At 48.9% G+C, this 27,476-nt stretch overlaps 1 protein-coding gene across 1 annotated transcript in view; it reads left to right on the top strand.

The window, feature by feature from the left end:
* The window catches only part of LOC104257945 (collagen alpha-1(VII) chain-like), a 103,272-nt gene extending 87,147 nt beyond the window's left edge, over positions 1 to 16,125 (top strand). Inside the window, exons 77-88 of the mRNA XM_059815998.1 lie at positions 353 to 406; positions 1,164 to 1,226; positions 1,674 to 1,736; positions 3,154 to 3,270; positions 6,210 to 6,287; positions 7,183 to 7,236; positions 8,623 to 8,671; positions 9,545 to 9,611; positions 9,799 to 9,806; positions 12,101 to 12,241; positions 15,120 to 15,191; positions 15,818 to 16,125. Of these exons, the coding sequence (XP_059671981.1) occupies positions 353 to 406; positions 1,164 to 1,226; positions 1,674 to 1,736; positions 3,154 to 3,270; positions 6,210 to 6,287; positions 7,183 to 7,236; positions 8,623 to 8,671; positions 9,545 to 9,611; positions 9,799 to 9,806; positions 12,101 to 12,241; positions 15,120 to 15,191; positions 15,818 to 16,125 (1,074 nt within the window). The remainder of the gene's footprint in view (positions 1 to 352; positions 407 to 1,163; positions 1,227 to 1,673; positions 1,737 to 3,153; positions 3,271 to 6,209; positions 6,288 to 7,182; positions 7,237 to 8,622; positions 8,672 to 9,544; positions 9,612 to 9,798; positions 9,807 to 12,100; positions 12,242 to 15,119; positions 15,192 to 15,817) is intronic.
* The last annotated feature ends 11,351 nt before the right edge of the window (positions 16,126 to 27,476 follow it).

Raw genomic sequence — 27,476 nt, 5'->3', positions numbered from 1 at the left:
AATAGGTGAGATCCTGTGAAATCTCCATCCTTGGAGATATTCAAAAGCTGTCTGGACATGGTCCTGGTCAACCAGCTTTAGGTGGCCCTGCTTGGGCAGGTGAGTTGGACAAGATGACCTCCAGAGTTTCTTTCCTACCTAAAACAGTCCATGATTCTGTGAAATAAAGTTTGGGACAAACAGAGAAGCGAGTTCAAGCTCTAGGCTGTAGTGGGGCTGATGGGGAAAGATACTGCGGGCAAGGGAAGAGGCTGTAGCCCTAAGCCAGGGCTAGCCCTCTGCACACCAGCGTTCCTCTCTCCTGCCCTCACCTTGATTTATCATCAATGCTCATGATCTGCTTTATCCTTAGGGCTTACGAGGGCTCCCAGGACGCATCGGTCCTCCTGGACCCAAGGGCATCAAGGTGAGTTTAGCCCAGCTTTCCATCCTGCTCTAGCTGCCCTGTTTCCAGCAGTGTTTCCCACTCATCCCCAGGATAGCATTATGCATGAAGAAGCCGCCCTAACTCTGGCAGGAGAAGTCCCTCTCAGTGGCATGGGGCTGCAGGCTGCAGCATAGGGGGACGTGGCCACACACAGCAGGGAGTCACGGATGGGGAGGTTTTAAGGCTTACGGGGAACTTTTTGATAATCTGGGGTAAAAAAAAACAGACCCTGCCCAAATCACCTTCTGGTCTGTGGCTTAGCAACTGCCTGAACTCAATTTGCAATTACTGCTGGGCACATCGCTCCAGTTGTCAGCACCATTGTTCCTTCCTCTGTAAACAGGGATAATGACCCTTAATGGTCTTTTTATGAAGGGTTTAGAAAAGCTTGGTAAGAAGTAAGGGAGCTGTTGATAGCTGAGCCAATGGGATATGTTGTTATTGTTATTGTTGTTGTTATTAATATTTTCCTTCATCAGCCTGGCCTATTGGGTAAATGAAGTACTGTTCAGTGAATTTCCCACCTACTTTCATGTAGGTGGGCTTAGAGTCAGGGCAGTCTAAAATTTATACTGGTCTGAAGTAGGACTTTGCCTATACTTAGGCTTTCTGTTACCAGGAGTGGCAACACGATCCCCCCTGAAGTACCACTTACCTAGCCATTTCAGAGCCAGTTTTCCCAATGTTTTAGGTGTTGTGTGGCCTTAGAGCCCATCCACTGCTTTTTCATCCACAGGGAGAAATTGGCAGTCCTGGAAAACCAGGAATCCCAGGATCAGATGGACAATATGGCCCAAAGGTGAATATCTAAATTATGCATCTGCCTCCTACAAGTAGGAGGTTTTCATAAAAGCTTTGCAGATGCTGCAAATCCACCTCTGCAACACGATTCTTTCTTTCAAAGGGCACATATGGGGTTATTCTGAACCTATTCCTATAAGTCAGCATAGATCTGAGTGAAGATGCTTGGACATCTGGGGTCAGGACCTCTTCACTCGCCTCTGCAAGACTCAACTGGGTTCATCCACCCTGACGCTCCAGAGGCACTATTGCATGTGTCAACTAACGGGGCTTTTTAATGAAATTTCTTTCAGTCTCCTTGAGTACTACCAATGTGCAGGCTGAGAGACCCTGCTGGGTTGCACACAGTAAATGATATTGTAATCTGAAGACGAGATGGTTCATTCAGAAAATTGCAACCTTGCCAAATCCGCATTGGTCATGATTTTATCTTGGCTCCCTCCAGGGTGAACAGGGAGCATCAGGAGACAATGGTGCCTCAGGGATTCCTGGGGAGAAAGGAGAAAAGGTTAGTACTCGCCAGACTGCATTGAGCTGCCATTTATAAAAGAATAAATCCCGCATCCATCAAGTCGAGTTAACAAAATTATACACTTTCTACATCATAGGTACCCTTTCCAGTGGGCAAATGTCAACTGTCTGGAGCATTAAGGCTGGGACTGCAGTTGGAAAGGGCGGGAGAGGGAGGTCTCCTTAAATTCACCCTCTGCCAATGTATAAAACCCTAGAAGGGTGCCTGCTTAGTATGAGGAAAAGCCATCCAAATCCTTGAAGTGGGATTAATTGTCAGAGTTTATTCAACAGCACCATGCCCAGGGTAAAGGGTGCCTGGAGTGCTGTGGGGCAGGAAAAGTGGATAACACTGCTGCCTCCTGGGAACGTTGGCCATGGGAGTGGGAAAGGTCTCCAAGCTGACCTGCTCCCAGGCTCTGCTCAGCTCCCTGAGGAGTCCCCACCTTGCTCACTCCCCACTGATCTTCCTTCTCTGCATTGCTTAATTTTCCATTTTCTTCCCTAAAAGAACAAGTCTAAAATTTGTACCTTTCTATGGAGGGAAAAAATGGGGTTTTGGTTAAAACAGTAACTGTTTTGGAAAAAAAAAAGAAAAACACACAATAATCCCAGCAGCCTCCATCAAGTCTTTTGGCATTTTCCAGCCCCTCAGGCCTTTCTCACATTTAGGTCCACCATCTGGTCTCCAGCTGATTTGGGATCTTAAAGAATTTGTTGCTTTCATTGATAACAACTCTTCTGGTCCTCATCCCCTGATGGTCACCTGTGGGTTCTTCTCTTGTCAAGCAACACCTCTGACTCACTAAGTTTCTAAGCTCTGAGTGGTTGGAGGCTGGGAGATTATTTCTGGGGAAACATCACTCCCTTCCTCTCCTGTTCTTCTCTCCCACAAACATCTGCTTTCAGCTGCTGCGGAAGGTTGGGTGTTGGGCTGACTGGAGGTCTTCCCTTCTGCTGTGTTTAATGGGAGCCTTTTCTGTTCACAGCAGCTCCAGGAGAAAGCTCAACGGTGCAGAGGAGTAGGAAATTTATAGGCCAGCTCTTGGTAACTCCCTTTTTCCTCCTTGGGAGTCACTGTTTTTTCCAAAGTTACAGACTAAAGGACTCTGCTTTCTTATACAGGGAGAGTTGGGCATTAGAAATTAACAGACATCGTCCTAGAGAGGGGGACGTCCATGTCACCAAGCAGTGAGGTGCCTTCTGGGCAAGTGAAGGTGGAGAACAAAGCTGAAATGATCTCTACCATGTACTGATGCTCTGTAAATAGCACATCAGCAGACAAAGTACAATGTAAAGGTTTTCCCCTTATTGCCAATGCCATGGAAGTATTTGAGTAATGTTTGACTGGTCCATGTCTAAAACCATTTGGGCTTGATAAAAGCTCTGAACTGCTCTCTGTCGGTGATTCTCAGGGTGCCAAGGGAGTTCCTGGCTTGGGAGGCTTCAAAGGACAAATGGGATGGCCGGGGAAGACGGGAGTCGCTGGACCGGATGGACCTCAAGGACCACAGGGTGAACCAGGGCCACAGGTGAGCAGCAAGTGGTCCGTAGCATGCCCTACCCCCTGGTGAGATCTGGTGCGAGGAGGGCATGAATGATAAACTACTAAGCAGGCTTCCAGGAGATCTAGTTTTGTCCTTACCATTTTAGTCATATCATACATCAATAAGCAAAAATCCTCTCCTCCCACTCCCTTGCAGCCAGGCCTGGACCTCCCACATGGGCAAACACCATCATGGCCCCTCGAGTCTCTAGAAAGCCTTATGCTGGGGCAGCCCTAGTGAGGATTCATCCATAGTCATGCTCCTCCAAGAGCAGGAGAAGGTACGATGCTGCCCTAGACCTCACGGATTTACCTTCCCAGGGGAGCCCTGCTAGAAGTCTCTTCCCCAGCTGCCCCCCAAGTGGTTGCACCTCACACCCTCATGCGACATAGCACCCCAGATGTGTCACCACATGTCACCATGTACACATACAACCCCCTCCTGTAAACTGGCACCTGAGGTCTTTCATGTTGAGGAGGATGGCTGCAAAGTCTGCTGTCTTTCTGTGGGATCTTGGTCAACTTCATCTCTTGGTGCATTTGTCACTGGAGATTTTTTTTTTTCCCTTTCCTCTCTTCTTTTCCTATCTGAAGTGTAAGATGTGACCTCTCAGTGAAGAAAGGAAGGCTGATAATTTCAAGTTAGCAGGGCATCAAGTGCATCCCTCCTGTTGCTAATTATCTGGGGAGCAGGATGCCAAGGTTTCGGAAGGAGCTGGTGGCTTTCAGACCCCATTTGTGGGCCATACTTAATAAGTGTCTTTGCATGCAAGACATGCTGGGCACCTTTTGAAATGTAACAAAAAGACTTGGAAATGAGACATGCTAATACTGTTTATGAGCAGGAACATGCTGCCCCCAGATTCTATGGTAATGAAGAGTGTCTTGCTGCTGCCAACACAATGCGGAGGGACGATGGTAGAGATTAATGCTAATCACTTGCCCTTAGACAGCATCCATTAAGTAACGAAGAACTTTTCAAGTGAAAGAGAACTGGAAATGAAAATACCCTTCTCAGTTGTGCTGGCGGGACTGGCTGAATTTCAGGCTTGGACAAGGGAATACACAAGTTAACACGAAAGAATCAAGAACAAAAGAAAAGCTGAAGTTGGGTAACTACCTGAAAGACCAACTGTCTCCCATAAGCTGTCTCAGGGATAGCCCTGTTTTAACTCCTGCCAACCTGTGAGTCTGGCAGACATTTGGTGTGCCATGTTTCACCCTTCAGTGATGTATCCTTATATAAGCATGTGTAAGAATTTAATCCTCGTATGTGTGTGTATGCATACATAGATATGTGTAGAGACTGCATGTATACACATGCACACGTATGGTTTGTAAAATGCTTAAGTTTTCTGCTAGATGGGAAGTAGATTGTGCTGCTGATTTGAAAACAAGGAAAGGACCCTGGCAGGATTTTCTTCTCTAAACTGCCATGCCCTGCTGAATTATTTCAGCCAAATAATCCAAACTCCCGTCACCAGCGATTATCCGTCACCAAGTGAGAAGCACATTCAATAGCACGGAGAATTTAGCTGATGTGTAGCTGCATCAGACAGCTCAGGACTGGGCTGGTAAAGATACACTGGTGAAAATTGCTTTGGTTTTTGAGGATAGAAGTTGGGACAATGCAGACCCAATTTTGTGTGAAAGTCTGAATGAGTCTCGACCTCATTAGATCAGCTTTCCTGGGTCTCAAAGATCTCCCTGTTTTAAAGCCCCTTGCAGGACTTCGGACGTGGGTGGTACAAAGGTGTCTATGTAGGCTTTAGTGATTCTGAACTCAGTTTTCCCCCCATACAGAGGAAGAACATCACATGTTGGCAAAGTCTGTACCCTGCTCTTTGGAGCTGCAAAACAAAAAAAAACCCCAACACTGGGTGTTAAGTCGCAGGGAAGAAGTGATTAAGGAAGGAAAAATGCAGGTGGTGCAGAAAGCTCCACGTTGCACTGACGGTCAGATTGAACATCTGTATTGTGTCCTGAGACATCATCAAATAAAAGCTTAGAGCAATCTGCTCCATGGTGCAAGGGCACAGAGGATGCTCTGGCCCTCCAGCATTGTTCAGCAGCCTATAGCTACAGCTGAATCCCACCCAGTGCTTCACCACTGACAGGGTGATAATAGGAAGGACTGCCCCCGAGCCTTCCCTAAAAGGACGCAGGTGTAGAAAGACCCTTCCAGAACAATAAAAAATGGACTAGATTGAGCTTCAGACCATAGCAGCAACATTATTCTTTCCCTTGCTCCCCAGGCTGTACCTTACAATGAAAAATGTATCAAAAGAATCACAGAAGGGAGGAAAGAGCTGAAAGTACGAGATCCCCTCATGTATGTTTAAATAGGCTGGAAGTTTTTATATTAGCAGTTACAAGCACTGCATGCTCAGAAAGCCATGTATGAGATAATGAATGGCTTTCGTTTGGACGCTGATTAAAGAGAGACTGTGAGATGCCACTTTCTACATCCACACTGCTACTTCTTTTTTCCCTAAATTAAAAGAGAAAGTCCCTGGCTCTGAACTGCAACAGTGAGGCCACCCTCATTTCTAATGTGGGAGGATATTACCTCAGTCTGCAAGCCTTCCGCCTCCTCCCGAGACTCCATTTCTTAAATTAGTGCTGGGACAGACCGAGTGTCAGAGAGAGGAAAGTACCTTCTGCCCCTGCAGCATCCATCCTTTCTGCAGAGAGGGACCATAGGAAAACACTTCGCGGTTGCCCAGGGCAGAGGGGGCAAAGCCCAGGGCTCTGACCCATCACGTCTGATCTGTCTGGGGAGCATCTGAAATCCAGAGAACTCTGACTATCTTGTCCTACTGATGCCCAGCTTGGGCTTTAGGGGGGAAAACCCCAACCAGCGGCATGGGGTATCTCTGCAGGGTGCTCAGGCACTGCTAACTGAGCGCTCCTCTTCCTCTCTAGGGTCCACGAGGGAAAAGAGGGAGACCTCAGCTCTGCCTCAGGGGACCCCCCGGCATGAACGGGCAAAAAGGAGAAATGGTCAGTATGGGTACGAGCCATCCTCGCCTCCTGGTGAGGTTCCTCACCGCCCTCCAGCAGTGCAGAGCTCTGCATCAGGGCTGGATGAACCCTGGCTGTTGAAGTTAATCTCCAGATCCCAACCTACAACCCATGTTCTGGATCAGTCCCTACATGCTGCAGGTCCTGCCAACACTGACTCAAGGGCTTTTTGCATCAGGAGGTTGCCTTAGCTCCATGTGTTGGTGGAGGGTAATGCGATTTCTCCTAGTGCTCCAGCCCCTGTAAGTGAGCGTGGATTGAGAACAATGACCATCGCAGCTTTAATTTAGATCATTCTTCCTGTGCTCCTTTTCCTTTAATGTTTTTAAGTATTTTTAATCAACAAGTCCAGTTCTGAGTGGAAAATTTTTTAAGGTATTTTCTCCTAAGGGGCAGAAAGCCCTGTTGGCAAACCTCAGCATCTCCCTGTGTTTCATCTTTTCAGTGCCAGGATTGCAATCCCAGTTGCAATCTTCTGTCTGATCTGGTTCTCAGAGGTTCTCTGGAGGCCAGATCCTCTCCACACCTCCACCTCAGCCTTTGTGGTCCCTTACAAACTGCAAAGAAGCCTGACTTAAATTGTAGCTGGTAACGTCTTTATTGATTGGATAGAGCAGAGCTCCCAGAAAACCTGGGAGCCTGCACCCAGGTCTCCAATAAACACTTATTCTTGCTTCTTTGCACGTGGATGAGTCCGTTCATTTCTGTTCAGTGAGCTACTTTCAGATATCCCTAAAATTTATGGGAAAACATGTGAGCCTTTTTCCCCATCTCCCTTCCTAGTGCATCCTTTCCTCTCTAAAGTGCACTTATTCTTGGAGCATTTAATGGTTAATCTACTGAGCTTTTGTAATGACTTAAGTGTTTTTAACAGGGTGAAAATGGTCCAGCTGGCCAGAAAGGAGAAAAGGGAGATCCTGGTCTTTCTGTGAGTACTTTAGCCCAAGATCACATCCTATTACACAGGCCTGAATAGAGAAAATAGGGCAAACTGCCCCTAAGAGGTGTGGGGAGGAGGGAAATGCTGAGAAACAGATTCATTCAGAGAATATCTGGGAAATGAGAGTGATGGCCATTACCCAGAGACGTCAGACATGCACAGACTGGGGCAGGAGCAGTGTTGGGCTGTACAATGCCAAGCCCAAACAACAGCCCAGATCCGGAGGCACATTTCCACTCTCCCATCCTCCCCGTGATGCTTCAAACCTGTGCTTGGCAGATAGGATCAGTGCCAACGCCACAGGGCTGATCAAATACAAAGAAAGAGCAGGAGAGAGCAATGTGCCCCATTTTAAAAGCGATTAGGGAGCTGGCATTACTGCAAAAGCTGATGCTCTGGCTTTATAAATCCTGAAGAGGAAGGAGCGGTTGACCTACATGAGTCAGGGGCAAAATCCCTGTTGCACCTCCCCTAACATTAGGGTCTCCATCCTGTTGCCTGGGCATGTGTGTTTTATGCCACTTGACTGATATAATGTGGTACTTTCATCTTTCCTGCGTGTGGAGGCCAGGCAGGATTAGTTTTAGCATGGGTGTTACGGGCAAGGGTGCCCTGTGTGTGGGCTGCTGAAGAGCCCAGCTCCGTCCATAGTAAGTGCCCCGAAATCTGTCATCCCTACAAGGGATAACAGGTAGTGACCACATGAAGTTCAGTAGGACACCAACTATCCAACATGTAAGGTGCTCAACTGAAGCAGTGGCAGTTGGGTGGCCCAAGGGTGAGGGATAGATTCAAAACCCATGAGACCAGATGTCTCGCCCTGTGGGGAACATCATTAGCTCGTAAAAAGACAGAGGAGAAGAACAAAATGATGTGCAGCTACATCTCATCTAAATCTAGTGCTACAGCCCATCTCCATGGGTCAAGCGTGCAGTATGATTTGAGCAGCCCCTTTACATGGATGCAGGTGGGCTGATGAAGCTTCTCAGAGGTAGGGGACATCTGAGAGACCGTGGCTTCAGGGACAGTGCCAAAAGGGTGGAGAGACTCATTGGAAAGCCAACCCAGGCTTGAGGTGTGCCGTGGTCCTCACGCTGGGCTGGGGATCCCAGCTCCTTGTGGCAAGAGGAGCTGGCTACAGGATGGCCATGAATTTGCAAAGGGTATCATATCCCTGATGAGCCCCAAATCTTGAACCGAGGTCCCTGTGACAGCAAATGTACATCTCTGATCTCGGCCATACCCAAACTGAGGTGGTTTCACTAGAGGCCATCTCTGCCAGGGCAAGAAGAGTTGGGATGGGGCACAGAGGGGAGGGAGATGGTGCCAGGGTAGAAAATCACTGCTAATCTCTGCTTTCCCCCCGTGGCACAGGAGGAAGAGGTGAAGGAGGTGGTCAGGAACGAAATAAGAGGTAGATGTGGTAAGTTGGCTGGCAAGCCGCGCTCGGGGCCACCGCTCTGACACCTGCCAGCAACTAAATTGGAGCAATTTGAGTGCCGGCACATGCTGGCTCGGCAGAACAAATATCACCCCATTAGCAGCAACTGGAGACGCATCGCCTCTCCACGCTTGCAGACGAGTGCAGGCTTCTGTGCCACAAGGTCTCTGCCATAGTCCTGACCTCCTACTCAAACTCTTAATTTTTTCCCTTTAAACCCTCTCTCTTCCCATTTCTTACCCTGTGGTTTTGTCAGCAAAGCTTTCCTCCCTTGTCATCTCCATTTCCCCGCTGATTGGCAAAAAGCACTGGGTCACGGGGGAAAGTTGGGAGCTGCATTTTGCCCAGTAACAACCTTTTAATTCCTGCTTGGTTCGTGGCACTTCTTGACACGCAGACATCTCCTCTCCAGCAATGAACAACTGCCAACCAGCCCCACAGCAGTAACAAAACCCACCACATTTGGGGATGGTTTTACCCCAGAATCCCAACATCACAAGAGTGTCAGGCTTTTGGGGTCTTGCTTTCCTAGCCCTGCAGAGATTCAGCTACCTGAGGGCCAGCAGACAGCTGCCCCACTCCTGCCCCACTCCCTGGGGTCTGCCTATGGCAGAGGAGGGTTTGAGTTCACCACCATTTACCGAGATGCTTCAGCCATTAAGTTGGAGTCGCATTCATTTCTGCCTAGAGATGTTAAGGGGCATTTGAACGCTTTGAAGGGGGGAAAGAAGGATGAAAAATAGTCCATGAAAGCATGTGCTGCCTGTAAAAATAATGATTTTGTAGAAAAATCTTGTTTACATAGGGAAAAAAAAGTAGCAAACAAACTATGCCCTGTCTGCTTTATGTTTGCAGATTGTGGAGGTGAGTTGGGAAGGATGCTCATGGAAAGGGGTAAGGCTGCTAATATCTACATAGAAATGTATGTGAATTCATGCAGTAGAGTAAAGGATGTTGTCCTTGCTCCAAAACAGCCTGAAACTGCAAGTGAAAAGATGTTGTTAAGAATAAGTGCTTTTTTCTGTGATTCAGTGCGGAAAATGACCCTGGATCACCAACTGCTTTTAGACCCTGGCTCTGGGGGTGGTATTTCTTGAGAGGAATCTGAGAAAACAGGGTCGAGAGGGACACCAAGAGGTCTCCTGCTTCCACCCCCTACTGTAAGACAGGATCAAAGCTATTCCTGACACGCAGCTTTAAAAGCTGCACCCACAGGAGCACCTCTCCCTGCCCATGAAACAGATCCTATTGCTCCACCATCCCAAACCATCACCATGTGAGGTGCTCCAGTGAGGTGCCTACAGTGCAGGTGTCTATTCATCATTTAAGCTCCCGTTGTGGAGATCTAATCCATATGGTCCACAGAGTCTGGAGGACCAATCCACCAACCCCAGGGTAGACCCCCACATTCAGTCAGGGTCTCATCCTCTGTGCTTCAGGGCGGACTTGGTTCCTCCATGTCTTTGCCTACATGTGGGCAAGTGATTCGGGGTCTAGTTTTTCTGCAGGAGATACTGAACCAGATTCTGGGTCTCAGTTGGCCATAGTAGGTTTTGAAGACACTCAGCTCACATAAAGGCACCTAGAGGAAAGTTTCCAACTCTGGATCTGATCCTCATCCCCAGGTGTTGATCTAGTTGCCCATATATAAGCCAGATTACATATCCTGCTGGATCCTCTCTGTGGGCACAGATGTCTCGTAGGTCTGTGTCATATCTATCAACCCAGCTTTGATGCTTCAGTTGCCCTGGGACATCTCATCTAACCTGAATGTTTTCTACTACATTTCAAGGCCATCATTAGCCCTGGAAAGGGTCCCTCACCACAGCTTGTTTTTAATGTTTTAAACAGGAATAGAAAAAGGAGGAACTTCAGAGCAGCAATTTGACTCTATATTGCAGTGAACACATGTTCTCAAGAATGGATTTGCTTTAATTTTTCCTTCATGACTGTTACATTATAATTTTTTTTAGCCTTCATAACACATTGTTTCATAGTGTATGAAAGCAGAGCATTTTACAAAGCAAGGACTTTTTAAACAGAGAGGTGGGTCAAGAAGCAGCATCCTTGCCCTGCATGTAAGAAGCCAGTACAGTCATAAGTGCCTGGAGTATCTGGGAACTCTCTTGGTGTGGGATATTCCCAGTTACACTAGACATGAGATAGTCCTTTCTGGGCTCTGTTTCCCCTCCTGCTCTGTGTTTAGAAAGCAAATCTGTCAGGGTAGAGATCATCTCTCCCTGATGTCTATCCGTGGTCCAGTACCTGGGATCCTGCCCTTGCCCCAGCCTCCGTTTTCTTCTGTAAAGTAAATAAATCAGAGAAAATGAATCCTGCACAGTGAATGCTCTTGGGCACAGCATCCTCCATGCTCCTGCAAAGGACAACCCTCACTGAAGTGTTTTGCCTTCATGACTCAGGTGTTACCCAAGGGCCCTGCCTGTTATCTGCCTGGTCGATCCTTCAGCCAGGAGCATGTGGTCCTCTCCATGCTCAGAGCATCATTTAGATAAAACAGTAAGTTAGTAAAGGAAAGGAAAGCCAGATCAAAACCACAACGGACACACCACAGCATTAATCTGGGATGGGTTCAGTCTGCTGGTTCACATTGCTTCAAAACAGGTTTCTGGGTGAACTTTGCACAGCCAGGCTCCACTAGATCTACTGTCCTCTACCTGCAAACTCTCCACACCCACCATAAAACCAGAACTCCTAAAATATCTGCTCCGCTAATGTGCCTGCCAGCCTGGTCCAGATCACACTTGTCCCTCAGGGCACTGAGCATGAGACATAGCCAGTATGAAGGATGATGGAGCCACAGCCTCACACGCATCCAGACATACAGCTGGACGTGTATAACTTAGCTAACTCTTTTTGCGGATTCCCAGCCTTTTAGTAAACAAGTCTTACCTGAGAAGACCGGCAGTGCTCAGCACTGCAGGGCACGTATCTCATGGAGATGCTGATCCACCAGCATTTAATTATCCATGTAGTTTTGATTACGACTCCATCCCAACTGACACTAGGAACATGTTCATGCAGTCATGGAGGTCCCAAGGAAGCCCAGCACACTTCTTGGGAACCACTTCCTCAAAAACAGCTTTTATTCTGAATAAGTTTAGCATATCCCCTGCTCCCTTCCTTGAGAAGACAGTAGACCGTACAATCTCTCCTTAACAGCTTAACCTTCTCTAGAGTATTTGTGATTTGGAAATAGGTTTCCTACCTTGACCACACACCCCAGTGGTCTGTAGGCTTTGGCCAACGAAACATTGTGTTGTGATTTGTCTCCCACACTGTGTTGTGCAGTGGCAGTAATTTTGTTAAGCTAAAACCATTTATCGAAGCATGGTGGCTTTCAAACTGTGGCACCAGATTTCATCCTCACTAACCCAGCAATTAAATCCACAGGTCTCCAAGGGTATTTTCAGCCTCGGGAACACACCAGAAGGAATGGTGAAAGCCAGGAAGAAATGCTTAACAAAACTCAGAGCATGACCGCATTGGTAACTTCAGTGAAGCCCTTCATGGAGCCACCTTCACTTACTGCAGGTAAGCGCAGCTGCATGGCTGCATGCTTTCCATCTTTCCAACTGTGGCAGCCGGTATCTTCTGAAGCACCCCATGAACCCAGTGCTAAATCCTCTTCCCTGGGACTGGGCAGAAATAAGGCAGTGATGGGATTTCCAGTGAGGGCTCCCACACTGCCATGCCCAGTGCTGAAAAGGGCTGGTCAGTGGCTCAGAGACAAGGTAAGTCAATGCCCCTGGAAGGGAAAAAAGGATGGTGAGGGAAAAGCCAAATTTGTGTGGCCTCAGTGATCACCACCTCCAAAAGGATGCATTTTGAAAGGCTGGAAGGAGGCAGCCATTTTCAGACTGATTTTGTCCCATTCTCCTGACCATGTCCTTTGCAACTTCTAGTAAAGCTTCCTACCAGACAGAAATTACATCTCGGAGATCAAACACTCGAGCCATTACAGACTATTTCTGCCCAGGGCCTCATGAACCCTTTAATGGGTAAAGCTACTGATTACAGCTAATGGGAAAACAACCAGCTCTATTTCTGTCCTTTTGTGTTGCCCAAGAGAGAGGGGGAGAGAGATGGGCCAAGGTCAAGGCAAATGCAATATACACCTGCTTGTACACGAACACCAGTGGGTTTGTGGCATCTCCTCACACTGCATCTATCTCTACACCAGGCAACTGAACAGAGCAAGAGCATGATCCAAGATTGTCTATGCTTTTAGGTAGGATCTTGAGCAGTGCTAGGCAGCCAACCTAGCTGCCGAGGTCAACCATCATTTTTTGGGATGAAAGCTGCTCAGCCATAGGGAGGTGAACTATGTCCTGCTACTTGCCCATCAGCTGGAGGGAAATTAATGGCCCACTCTGTATGCACAGCTAATGGGGTGATTCCCCAGGAGGCTCCAGGACCACCTTGGGTTGCATTGGGACACAGTGTCCTTGTGGAAAAACCCAGAGGAGCCCAATGGATACAGGGAAATCCATTAACACCTGGCTGAGAACAGCCATATTTCCAGGGAGAGGACAGGATGGGGCAGTTTTAGCTGCATTTCAGATCATCTACCCTTTCTTCTGACCATGAACCATGGTAGTGAGCATTACAATGACGGAATGCTTGGTCCAGCTTCACGCAGACCTGATGAGCAATACGGTCCCATTGGCATAGAATAGCTACCAGCCGGATATCCTCTTTCTCCTGTCCCCATGGAATAATGGCTCGTGGGTGGCTTTTCCAGGCCCTACGGGCCTGCCCATCCCCTTGGATGCTGATGGAGACAACAAGCAGCCTTTGACATGACTGGCTTGAAGGGTTTCTGCATAGCTCTGCCCTAAATTTTAGCAGCAACTGGGAAATGACCTTCACCCAGAAGGACCCATATGAGCTGCCCTCCTCCAGGTCAATCACATCTTCAAATCCATGCCACAGCCACCCATGGACCCTCCGACCTCCTCATCAGGGCTTGGCTTTGAATCTTGATTTATGGGAGGCAGAGTGAAAACGTGATGCAGAAAGGCTGGTGGGGAGGAATAGGGGATTATGGGCTTGCTTGTGGAGGGCTTTCTGCACTCGGCGCTCGAAGTTCAAGCACACTACAAGACAGGGCAGGACTCAAAAGAAGGAGGAGTTCAGACTCATTTCTTGCAATTCAGCAAGTCAGAAATTAAGATGTGGCTGCTCAGATTTTGTCACCAGGAAGAGGGCTGGGTAGCATTGACGGAGCTGCTATTGACACGGGCAGAGGGACAGCATCAGTGCTTCAGCTCAGAGAAACAGGTACTTGCAGGGCCAGATGCATCTCAGCAGTAGGGAGCCATCTAAAATGCAACATCCCATGCCCCTACAACACTCCTGCCCAAACTCTGGTCCCCCAGCATCAGTGGGGCAAAGCTTTCTGCAGACCAGCCATGCAGCAGCTGTGTGGCCGATCAGCACAAAAGCTGGCCAGTCAGCTCACCAGTTGGCCAAAAACCACATGGGTTGGCCAACCAGTCCTTCTACTCTAGAAATAATTAAAAAAAAAACCCCACATTGCACTTTCATACTGAGCAATACACCCCAATGTTACATACTTTTACACCCCGAAACAAGTCATAGCCTATAGAAGCTGTTGGCTTACAGTTTATATGCATTGACCTTTATTACCCATGATGGCCCTTTCCCTGAGCTTTGGGAAGAGTTTTAAGACAAACCCATTGACGATGATCTCAATTTTTCCCCTGTGTAATCTGCTAAGGACTGAACAAATCCCCCCAAATCCAGCTAAGCCTAGGACCGGCCCCCCAGCCATCGCCACCTTCCTCCTGCCCAGCCCCAAGCACTGTCCAGATGTCTGTGTCGTACGTCGAAGACATCATCCATCTGGGTTTAAACTCACTTTATATCAAGGCAGCATTTGGGATCTGGGCGGTTTCAGATCGATGGGGTGTACTACATGTTATTGAATCACAGCTGCAGCCGTCGCCAGCCGACAATCCCATTAAAGCCCGGTCTGAGGCAGGAGGGCTCATAAATCGCTCTGCTAAGTGATGAGTGCGGATAGGCGCTCTAAATGTTAACAGGATTCTGCAATCGGAGGGTTATTACTGCCAGATTACAATCGCTCCTGGCTTTTCAAAGCTCACAGATTTACAAAACTCCGGCCTGACATTTATCTCCTGCAAACAACCACAAATACTTCCATTTTCTCTGACTAACACCCAACCTTTCTCACTGAGTTGTTTAACACCATTAAGAATTTTATTGCCACCAGTTTCTCCCTCCCCTCGCCAATTGCTCTGTGACATTTATTAAGAGAACTTGTTAGCCGGCGGAAAGCCATGTAAGGCTCCAATGATCTATATTTAAATGGCGGCTAATTTGTTTGCGTGCCCTCGTTACGTGTGATTTCCATTTGCTTCCCCAGCAGCTCCCCGGGCGCAGCAGATAACGGGTCCCTCTCAGCACAGGCGCCAAGAAGCCCACAGTCAATTACCAGGTGAAATGCACTGAATTAAGTGACATTTAGGGAAGTCACTTCCCGGGTGGGAAGTGCTTTTTGGCATTGAGATTGAGGGGACATGGCGCTGAAAGAGTTACACGTGCCAGCAAATGGAGGCTCAAAACTCAGTTTTGGACTTGGTTTAAAGCAGCCGCTTTTGCCCCAGGGCGTTGAGCTGGTGGTGAACAAATTGGAGGATGTTTTCCCCCCAATCCTGATGCTGTGTTGTCCTGTCCCACCAGCAAAATCACAGTGAGAGTCCCCCAGACAACACCCCGAATGCTACTGCCCCTGCAAAGACACACACACCGAGGTCCCAGGGGTTAATTTCCCCCTTGCAAAGGTCAGAGACCACCATGGTGGGCACCACAGGATGCCATGGAGCAACAAGGAGCCTCATGCTTGTCCCACTATGGAAATCCGCTGCCAGATGCCCACCCTTGGTCCTTGCTGCCCCCTTTGCTCTGCCAGCCCCATCGCTTTGGGCTAAGGCACTGACTGTGGGGCAGTGGAAGTCCCTGGACCAGCCCCACACATTTGCCCAGGGGGCATGGAGGTGACGGAGTGTGGCCTTTTCCCACACGGGTCCAACACATAAGTGGTGGGGTCATGTTTCCCTGCAGCTCCTTGCCTGCAGCCGATGGACGAGGGTTCCTGCCGGCACTACACCCTGCTCTGGTATTACCATGCAGAGGCAAACGCCTGCCGGCCCTTCATCTTTGGGGGATGCCGAGGGAACAGCAACCGCTTCGAAACCAAGTGGAAATGTGAGCGGCGATGCAAAACCTCAGCAGGTAAGGTAGCCCCTGAGCCCTCCAACCCTCCTCTTCCTCCAACCAGGAGTGAGGAAGACCTCTCCACGACCTGCCCACCTCCGTTGCCTTATGGTGCCCCACCAGGACCAAGAGAGGACTTGGAGGAGTGCCTCTAGTTTGTAAGGTCTCATTCCCCTCCCACTCCCAGCTCAATTTGGTCCCCCCCAGCCCCTCCTCGGAGCTCCTGGACATCTCCTCCCCTTGGGCCACATCCACTGATGGGATGTGGGTGGACCTGTGGATGATGAGGAGGGTCCACCTGGGCACCAGCACTGGTTCCTGATCACTTGCACACCCTGACCTCAGTCACCTTGTGCCTTCTGAGGGCTGAGGTTTGTAGGAGTTTGGGGGCTGGTGCCCTCTGAACCCTGGACTGCTCCATCCAAGCACCTCTCTGGCAACTCCAGCCACCAAGGGCTCTGGGCAGAGCCTGAAGCTGGTGGAGCTGCCCTAATCTAGACCAGCTCGTGAGCAGTCCCAAACGCCCCTGCATTGGGGTCACACCTCATCCAGGGGTTCAATGGGAAAAACTCACTCCTGGAAGCCCAGCTGGGCTCCCATTGCCAGATCTAGGGTCTGTGGGGTCAGTCTGCATGGCTCTTCCTCATCTCCAGGCAAGTGGTAGTTCACCCCTGAGGAAATGGGCTCCTGCCAGCCCTGACAGTAATGCAGACACTACTGCTGCCAAGCAGTGCACGAGCTGTGACTGAAACCAGTCTTCCTAGAAAGATGCTCCTCTCTCAGCCTTTCTTCTGCATGGAGACAACCCCTCTGGGCATCAGGAGAGATGCATTAGTTCTCCACAATACATTAAAAATAACTCTGGTGAGGTTCATCCTTTCTGTTTTTGAATGTACGTCAAAAAATAGAAAGAAATTGAAGGCGGAGATCTATAATTTCAGGTTCATTTCAGAGTTTTCAGGTGGTCTGTATTTTGTTGGTTGGTTTTTAGACGGGCACCTATTATGCGTAAAATCAAGACCATTGCACAGGCTGTCGTCATCCACTTGAATCTTTCTGATATGCAATGGACTTTGCACAGCCCGGGCTTTCTATTCTGCAAGGAAGAAGGCAGTGCAAATATTCATTGCTCTAAGTTCAGTTTAGGACAGGAAATGCCATCTTGGAGAGCTGAAGTGCTCTTTGGGAAGAAGGAGTATGTATTGACTGGCCAGGAAGGAGGGGTTTGCTGCCCCAGTGCAGCCAGTCTAAACTGAGTGCCCTCTTCTGCGTCTCCCACCACTGCAAGGGTTAGCATCACTCCTTGGGGAGCCCATCCTCGTTCATTGACTGTTGAGGGCAGTCAAGGTAGACCAGTTGGCCCATTTAGCCTGGTCAGCGCTCACATTTGGTGGCCTGCTTCCTTGCAATGTACTGCATGAGGGGAAGCCACTCTCAGTGCTTTAAATCCAGTCCCAGCAGCACCAGGTAATAACTGAACCTCTTCCCAGCCAACGCTTTACCTCAGGGCATAAGCGTGAGGAGATAGTGTAGGCTTCACAAAGCAGCTGTAGATACCTCCAGCACTGTGTCTGCACTCCCTTTGTGGGGAGAAGCAACCACTGGGGAGCGGGAGTCATTCAAAACCAAGCCAGGTACATGTGTTCTGTATGTGCCCATTTCTCCTGACTGACCCTAAATGGTGCCTGGAGCTGGCCTAGGTCAGGACATTTGCTTTATGGATGTCTGATGTGTTGTGACATGACCTGGCATAGACAATCCCATCGTGTTGGGGACCTCCCAAATCACTGTGAGCATGGGAGGTCTAAGAAGAAGCCCAAGCTGTAGCCAGCCTCCAGCATCCCCTTTGTTTTCTCTTCCCTTGCTTTCAAAAACCAGTTACAGGGAGGTGATCGGCTGCAATTGCCATGTTTAAATAAAAAAGAAACGGAGCTGTGAGAAGTGTCTCCAGGACGTCTCGGAGGCTGGACAAGCAAGACAAACCATTTAATGTCAAGAGGCAAAGGATGTTTGAAAAAAGACATTGGAAAACTGTAATTCAAGCAGGAAATAAGTGGTATGAGGAGACGGAAACATCTGATTACTCAGGAAAGCAGAGATGTCCAGAGGCTCATGACTGCACCACTCGCCCCATAGGACTACTGTGCAAAACCAGGTGACACATACCCCTGAGTTTATTTTTGTAAAATAAAAGTGTGTTAGTGCTGCTGTGTATAATTCTAGTTCATCATTCACCTGAAAGCAGTAACCCTTTGAGAAGGGCAGAGAGAAAACTGGGAATTTCCATTGCCCCATGTTGGACCGCATAGGCAGGTTGAGCCCCGTCCCGTAGCAGATAACCTTTCAGCTCATCCCTGAACTCCCCGTGGCCTTGAGCAAGTCCCACCTTCTCTTTCACTTGACCATTCCCTGGGCAAGTGAAGAGGAGCCATCCCAAACTGTACAGTAAGAAAAAAACCATGGCTTCTCCCTGCAAAATGCCACCCCCAAGTCTTTCAGGCCCTTGGAGCTGCTGCCCAGAGAGGTGTGGAAATCCAACAAGTGGAAGAGTAAACCTCTGGGGTTTGGTGGCCACATGGACCCAACTGAGAGGGGTCCTATCCAACAGCATCTCCTCTGAGCGCACATCATGGACAGCATGCCGGCCCCTGGCAAGGGTCACAGCATCTCCGATGGCACGGAAGCCTCTCCCGGCTTTTTAAATATTTGCAATTTGCCGAAGAAACAGCAGAAGCAAAAGGCTCTGCCTTCCCCAGCAGCAAGGAAATCGCAGTCATGTTGCAACTAGGTAGGAAACATGGTGTCTAAAAATGACACCTCTCAGGTGCGGCGTGGGTTGGTCGACCACATCATCATTGCCCACACTGCTAGCTTGGCAGGGCTGTCTGCAACATTTTGGTATTGGCATTTTGGGCTCCCAGCCTTCTGCCTGGGGAGCTCTGCTGTGCCCTGGCAATGTGAGCATCCATGGGTGCAAGCCTCTATTCCTCTCTCTGTAACAGGTTCCCAATACACATGCCTGAGACTTCTATAAATGGTCACTTTTCTGCCCCATATCAACAAAAAATATTTTCATTCATGAATGTACATTGCATTGTGTCTTCAAGGATTGCACTGGAAATTGCCTTTCCTCCTCCAAACGCCTTTGGTGGGAACATAATGGCTCAATGAGGATTCATGCTGAAGTGAGACTGGGGAGAGACAGTTAGGAAATCAGTGGGTTTTATTAAAATTTTGGCTGCACAATTTGATAAGGTTGAGCTCAGATTTCCCTGGCCCAGCAGGGTTGCATCACTGCTACTGGTAGCACAGGCAGAAGAAGGATTGCTCTTACCCACAATAACCCAAGCCCCAACGAGGAACCAGCAGAGATTTTGGGGATTTTTACTCCCCCCACAGCTAAAATCTTTTTTACTCAAAAAAAAAAAAAGGGGGGAAGTTGGTAAATGTTGGCAATGAGACAAATGCCATTTTCATATTGACATTTCCAGCTTCTCCTCTTGAAATGCTGTTCTGTATCAAAATGTACTTTGGCAAGAAAAGCATTCAGGTATTGTGTCATGATAAAAAAATATCCCCTTAGAAAAGAAACAAAATGTTCCCGTCTAAGCAAAACAGCGGGTACAGCGTCACCAAAAAGAAAGCATTTCTGCATTTCCAGGTGAGGCCACAGCATTGAGAGCTGAGACCATCCAGGGGAGCAAAGCGTTTGCAACCAGCAGCAAAAACCTTCATTCCTAAATTGCATTGACAAAAATAATCACTGTGCACAAGAAAACAGAGAGCTAATGGAGTGCACAACCCGCAGGTTCATTTGGCATCCTGGTATGAAAAATCTCTATTTAGGTGGGACCTTGCCAAGAGGCACAAGTTGTCAAACTTCTACAATTGTGCAGAGCAAACAAGATTTCAGAGCCTTAAAAGGTGTGGGGGGGAAGGAACTCAGACATATGAAGGGCTGGGGATGCATCTCCAGAAAGGTTCACCCATGTTGATCTGATTTTGGACATCTCTGCTTGCAAAGCCCCATTCTCCAAATGATCCTTCCTGATGCAAACCAGCCCATGGCTGGACTGGAGCAAAAATATCTGCATGGGCAAAAGGGGACCCACAGTTCTCACTATTTAATTAATACAAAAAAAGCTCATGAATAATATTTATTATTACAAGAAAAAGCCCTCCTAGCACCTCCCTTTTCTCTGGTGTGGTGCTCACCTTGCCAGCATCCTTCAGCGAAGGCACCAGTGGCCTCTAGCAGAAATACGGGGTTGTCATACTTGAGTTGCCACCACCACTTGACCCAGGGTGTCAGGTCAGTGCAAAGCCTGCAGTCTTTTACTAGCAGTGGCAAAAAAATACATACATTTATGAGGCTGCAGTAACTTTGGACCAGCTCTATTCTGAGCTAGTTCTGGGTGTCCCCACAAACCAGCCTCCCTGTCCTTGACTCCTCTTGGGGTGCCCAAGACCGTGTGTTACCTAGGGTCCAGCATTTGGCCAGCCCTGCCCAGGACTGTGGGGTTTGGCCCAGCAAGGCAGGGAGGTTTTCCCAAGAAGGGGGATTTGAGGAGAAAGGCTTGGGTTGGCCATCAGAGGAAATGAAGAACTGCTCATTCCTGCCTCATCCTACCAAGCCAGCCCACATGTGGCTGCACCATGTCTGGAGATACGGTGACACATGGGGCATATCTCCACCCTACAGACCAGCCGCTTGTGTGGATTTGGTGTGCAAATCACCCGATGTCCCCAGCACGTGGCTCAGGGTCACCGGGTGACATGTCCCTATCCCACAGCTGGGCTGGCATTGCAGTGCCCTGCAGAGTGCATGCACCCCCTGCCTCCTTTGGCTCCCCAAACCCTGCCAGGACACCTCCTCTTGGACATCTGCCCCCATGTCCTGTCTCTGCCCTCCCTGTGTTCTGTGATGTTGGATTTTCACCAAGACAACGGAGATGCTCCCAGGAGCCTTTCTGCAATTCAGGGTGCAACAGCATCCCTCCTGGGGACCATTGCCACCAGACAGCTCATGAATAACTCAAAGTGGCACTTATTTACCAAAACCAAGAGGAGAAAGCCTTCCTCCATCCCGTTGTTGCTCTCCCAGGGACCCCAGTCCTGCATTTTACCATCCCCCTCCAACTATCGACTGCACCAGGGCATTAGAGAAGAGGAGGGTACATTGCTGTGGGCTGGTGAATCCCTTGGCAGGGGTGTTAAGTTGACTTCAAGCCTGAGGAGACGATAAGCAATAGTAATTGCATGAAGATCATATTTGCAGCTGTGAATCAGCAGCACAGTGAGGGTCTGGAGGCAGCAGTAGGTGAACAAATGGACCTGGGGGACCTGTGACTCCCTGGGAAACATGAGGACTTTCTCTTTCTGCCTCATTATTCTCAGATACCAAACCAATGGGACAACACCTTCATTTTTCCTTTTAAAAGTCCAGCACCGTCACTTAACATAGGGCTTCACCTCCCCACGTGCAGAATTTCTGGGCAGCTTTTGGCTCCAAGGTTGGCGAGAAGTGCATGTATCCCAAAGCCAGGTCTGGGGGACAAATTTGGCCACCTAGTTACATGGTCAAGGTGTAGCCAAAGGAGAGGGGCAGAGTGTCTCGAGGTGGGGCGTGATTTGGCTCAAGACCCTTCACCGTAAACCATGCTCATGGCACAGACCAAAGCAGCAGCTCACCAGGGAGCCAGGTGACTTAATTCAGATTTGCAAAGTAGCTGGAAGACTTGAGAAGTGAAAACCAATATTGTGGGCAAGTGTATAAGATCAAGCTGTTCAGTCCTCTGCTAGGTGTATTAAATGCAGCTTGAATTTCCCATCAGTGCTCTGGGAGCTTAGGCATAATGGGAAATTGATAACTTGATTTTTTTTTAATACATCTAGCCTTAAATGTTTACTATTGATTTGCCATCTGAAGCGCTTTGGCAGGGCCAAAATATTACCGGAATGCATCCTCGGTGTTTCCTTGGAAATGTCATGTCACTCTAATTGAGTTTCTTGAAATTATTTGATTGCAGGGTGGGAGAGACTTTTAGGGCTGAACGATTTGCTGGCGAGCTGACTGCTTTCCAGGCGCAGGGAGCTGGGGCTGCTCCCAACAGGGTGAAGCCAGAATATTCCTGAACACACATTGGAGAACGGCCTTAGAAAGCAAAGAGCATTGCTATGAGCAGTCAGCCATGAGCATGTGAAAAGCTGGGGCTTTCAGGCACATAACATCACAAATCCTCATGGAGTTTGCAAAGTGGAGGGCAATTTTGGAGCCCAAGTGACCCCATCACTCGTTTTGTACGGATCACGTGGCTCCAGAGCTGAGCCCATGGGTCTGTATCTATGGATATGCGTGCACCTATAGCTTGAGTACGCTCAGCCCCTTTGCAGGAGAGGGTTTCTTGTGCATCCAGCCAGCAAAGTCTTGCAAGGAGGTGCGGAGAGGAGAAACTCACCTCATCACGGCATCCAATGTCCGCGGGCAGTTCCTTAGCAACCCTGACAAAAGAAAATGGATCGCGAGAGATGAAGAGGCAGGGCCAGTGTAATTTAGTAATTTGATAATGATACAGTCCCTGAAATGGCCGCCAATGCTGACAGCTGGGCCCCGAGCATCATCCAGCGTCCTCTGGCTGCGCCCGGCAGATTGGAGCAGACAGGCTGTTTGGGAGGGAGCTGACAAAAGCGCCTGTCTTTGCTCCTGCCGGAGTCAAAAGCAACAAAAAAGTTCATCGCCATGTCACCAGCCTGAATTGCGCTCAGCTAGGTTAATTAATTACGCAGTATTTTTAGAGCAGGAGTAATTTAGGCTCTGGAGATGCCGCGGAGGCAAATGGCCGTGAGTTAATGCAGGGCGGGACCTGAGCACCAGCACGTCCATCTTGCAAAGCCCTCCACCACATCCTCCGTGCTCGGGCTCTGTGGGAGGCATTGGAGATTTGCATACTGTCCGTAGACCTTTTGGTAATATCCATCACTTTTCGGAGCAATAGTAATCGCTACATCACTGTATTGGTATATACAGCCTCTTGCCTGCACCGCTGGGAGGCTGCTGGTGAACACTATTCCCTGCCCACTGCAAGGGTGGAGTTGCAACCCAACAGCCACAACACCCTTGAGAAGGAGGGAAAATGTGGAAAAAGCCTGAAAAACCTTCTGTGCCAGGAAGGCAGCTCTGCTCGTCTGAGCTGGGACAAACAGGAGCAAAAATGGGGGCCCTGGCCCTGCATCCCCCAAATGTGTCCCATCCTGCCCCTGAAACCACCCCAAGCATCTCCCCATGGATTATGAAGCCAAGGGGCCAACCCACAGCCATGATCCCAGTGGCAAAGAAACGGTGGAGGAGCGATATAACCCATCTGCAGAGAAGCAACCATTGCATTTCTTGAGCAATGTCTCTCCTACCCGCCTGTTCCAGCTGCTGCAGCCTCACCAGTGGGATCAATCCCTGCTTATGGAGACAGGAAAAAGGAGAAGCAGCTCTTTTTATACTTTAGTCCATGGAGTATAAATAGGTTTTATGTGTAGACCCACTGCCAGGATAAACACCCCGCGGCCAGCAGTGCTCCTGCACATGTATCCAGGCTCCTGCTGCCTCCTTTTACATTTTGTCTTGATTTTAGATATTGCCTTCCAACGGGGATGTGATGTCCACGTAGCTGCAGGCACATACCATGTGCACAGGTAGGTGCAAACACGTCTTTGGGGAAGAGGTGGAAGGTGCAACAGAGAGATAGCAGATAAAAACATTGCAGCAAACAGCTGGGAAAGACAATTTGGAGGATTTAAGATAACTTTTTCTTCTCCATTGCTTTTTTCTTTTCTTCATTTGGAGGAAAAGCATCAAGAACTAAGCTTTATTTCATGCCTGAAGGCTGTCAGTGGTGAAGTTGGTCTTTGGGTTTGACCCAAGCGATTCTTGGAGAAGCCTATGTAGCAATCTGCAAAATAGCCCCAGCCCATTTTACCCCAAAAAGGCTTGCTGGTATTACAATTGCATCAAAAGCTCGAAGCAGAGCTAATTAACTGCCAGGAACATGAAACACTGAAGGTGGGGTGGGTAACTGCTCGTTACAGGTAGCCAAGTGCTTTGCATACAACCCAAGGCTGTAAATCCCCTGAGACCCTGCAGCAGCAGCAAGAGGCTCGGGGCCCAAGAAGGTGAAAAAAGGGCAAGAAAGGCAAAACAATAATTCAACCCCTGCAAAACTAACAAACTCCCTATTTCCAGCTCCTCTCCTCCCTCTACCGAGGTCCTGGCTCAAAGCTTTCCAAGCCCTCAGCACCCACTATATGGCCACCTTGGAGAGACATGCAGGGACTTGCTGCTGCTGAGCTGTTGGAAGGAGTGAAAGTCACCCCCAAAATGGGGTTATGGGGAAGAGAAACCCACCAAAAATCATCCTTAGGGGAAAGGAAGGGCCGTTCGCTGTAGGGTTACGGCGAGATGGGAGATGGGCAATCCTGTACCACAGCGAGGTCCTCCTCCCTCCGCAGCCTTGAAAATGCAACCTGAGTCTTAGAGATCATTAAAGAAGGGACAAAGCAGACCAGAAAACTCCCTTCTCCCCCTCTATGGACCTACAGTGCATCCATGTCCAACTCCTCTATGCAATTCTGGTGCTGGAAGCAGTAAACAGGACCTCGCAGCGCATTGCCTTTGCCTCCCCGGACCAGGCAAAACTTCTGTGCTGGTATTTGGGGCACACTTTTTGCTTTCAAGGCTTCTGGTGTGATATGACCAAGAGTCGCTGTATCTTATTTTTCCCAGTAGTGGAATGGTTGTAGTGATGAAACTTTAATAATATCCTCTTCAGCTGCCCACATTTGGGCTTTAAACGATGATTCACAGAAGGAAATTGAGCTCGGCAAGAGCGAGGGCAGTTTGCGGAGAGGTGGGAAGGTGTCCTGCTCCTGGAGAGACAGACGCACGAGGGAGACGCGTGAGGACGCTCATGACAAAGCCTGCATTTTTCATAAGTTTGGTCATTTTCGGAGAAACTTTTTAGGAGTTTTAGTCCCCTCTGCCGCCAGCCAGCTCCCATGGGTGCCCTAGGTTGTTCGTAGCATGGCTCCATCCTTCCTCAGGGTCAGCTGGGGTTATTTTCATGCCGTGACATTTTCAGTTTTGCAGAAAAATCTCCTCTCTGATCCCCTGCAAAAGCAAAGACCGAAGCAGGGATCTGTCAGCTGCGGTAGCCAGCCGGTGACAGCTAAAACAGTCCGGTTTGCTTTTAAAACAGACTGATAGGAACGAACCAGGCAGTTTGACTTCTTTCATTTCTTTTTCTTAAGTGCTGCTTTCTCTTTCCTATTTTCCCTTAATAAAATCACCATGAAGACTCCATGTCTGGCGTGCTCATTTGCCTCCTGCAAGGATGTTGTTCTGCACCGACCCTTCCCAACACCAAAGCATTTTATGGGTAAATAAAACTTAGAAATATGCCCTAGTATCTGCTCAGGAGACGGAGATGGGTTTCACTGCCTGGTTCCAGCAGTGACCTGCTGGATGATGGGAAAGGCATTCACCTCCATGCTCCAGCTTCTCTCTCAGGTGGTTTTTGTTGTCTGCAGGAAAAAAATAAATAGATTCATATTTACATGGGTCATTCAGGTAGCAAGATTGGCTTTTGAGGGAGACGCATGGGTATACGCCATACTTTCAAATGCAGTGTGTCTTTGGGGTTGTTTTGATTGTTTTTTGCCTTTGCAGCCACAGGGATGATCTGTCTCAAGCCTGGCTGCCCAGGAAAGCAGTTTGTTAAGCATTGAGTCCATCCCTGCCTTTCAGTCTGCTCTTGTGCCGTGGTGTCCCATGAGACCTTTGGGAACCACTGCCACGCAATTCAGTCAAACAGGGTGAGGGTCAACCCCAACCGTGTGAAGGCAGACCCATGGTGGAGGTGGGAAACTGCACTTGTCACCCTCCCGTGGAAGGCTGCAGCCATAGCTACAGACACTGAAGAGCCCAGGTGGGAGCTGGCACCCACAAACACCCCCTCAGGGTCCTACAGGACCTCCTGGCATGTGGGTCAGCCCTTTCCCAACATTCCCAAGTCATCTCATTGCAGCCACCAGCCAGGAAGGGCTGAACACCCCATTTCCAACCATTCAGAGCATGCACAGCCCATGGGCACAGCCTGAAGCAGTTGCAATGGATAAAAACTACATGCACACACGTTCTCCCTCCATCACACGCGCTCTCCTACCAAATTCAGGAAAGCAGTGAGAGAGGACAACCACCCCACCACAAGGGACAGGATAGTTGCAAAGGTGGAGCAGCCATCACTTGTGTGGATGCAGCTAAATAGACCTTACCCCCTCCCAGCCTATGGTCTTGTATTGGGTCTGGCTGAGATGGAGTTCATTTTCCCCTTAGCAGCCTTCATAGTGCTGGGCTTTGTATCGGTAGCTAGAAAGGTATTGATAACACAACCAGTGTTTTGACTACTGCTGAGCAGTGCTCGTGTAGCATCAAAGCTGTCTCTCCAACATTCCCCCCTCACCAGTAGTCTGGGGGTGGGCAAGATCTTGGGAGGGGACATAGCCAGGACAGCTGACCCAAACTGAACAAAGGGATATTCCATACCATATGACATCTGCTCAGCAAGAAAAGCTAAGAGAATGAAGGAGGAGGGGGGCATTCATTATTACGACGTTTGTCTTCCAGAGCAACCACTACGCATGCCCTACTTCCTGGGAAGTGGCTGGACATGGCATGCTGATGGGAAGTGGAGAATAAATCTTTTGTTTTCCTTTGCTTCCATGTGTGGCCTTTTTTTTTTTTTTTTGGTTTATTAAACTGCCTTTATCTTGACCCACGAGGGTTTTTTCCACCTTATTTTCTCCCCACCCTGTCCTGCTGAGGAGGGGAGTGATAGAGCGGCTTGATGGGCACCTGGCGTCCAGCCAAGGTCAACCCACCACAGGTCTTCATATAGTTTAATTCTCTTTGGAGATGCACTGAAATAAGTTAAAGACCCCATCACCTCTGGGAGACAGTGGAATTTAGGATGGCTTAATTAATCTACTTTAACATCACACGTTCCCATAACCTATATTCCCTTCCCCAAGTACCTGAATCACAGGTTCCCAGTGATTTTGGCAACAGCAGGGCTCCAGTTGTCGCCTGAAGACCTGAAACTCCTGGAGGTGATCAGGGACACCAGGTTCTTGTGTTAGAAGGGTGCACCAGGCCTTGATTTCTGGGGTACAGTTTTGCCCTAGCTTTGGGGCTGGGGAATGCCAGACCCACGCCCCATGACAGAAGCAATAACTGTTCCACATCTTTTATATTCCTCGTCTGATCTCCTCTGAGCAGCTGACAATCAAGTCCAAAATGCTACCAGAGGCATTTCCAGTGGTTCCCCTAACCCTTTTAAAGTGTCCTCTACCCCAATGGGATGTGAAGCTAAGGCAGGGATGGCATCATCCCCCTCTGGTAGGCAGAGGGACACCCACTTTCTGAGTGCCCACACACCTTTCATGAAGCACCCATTGGCCA

Source organism: Gavia stellata, chromosome 4, assembly GCF_030936135.1.
Source record: "Gavia stellata isolate bGavSte3 chromosome 4, bGavSte3.hap2, whole genome shotgun sequence".
In the NCBI taxonomy this organism is placed as follows: Eukaryota; Metazoa; Chordata; class Aves; order Gaviiformes; family Gaviidae; genus Gavia; species Gavia stellata.
The sequence above is the reverse complement of the archived record's forward strand: the minus strand, read 5'-3'. Positions and strand labels throughout refer to the sequence as shown.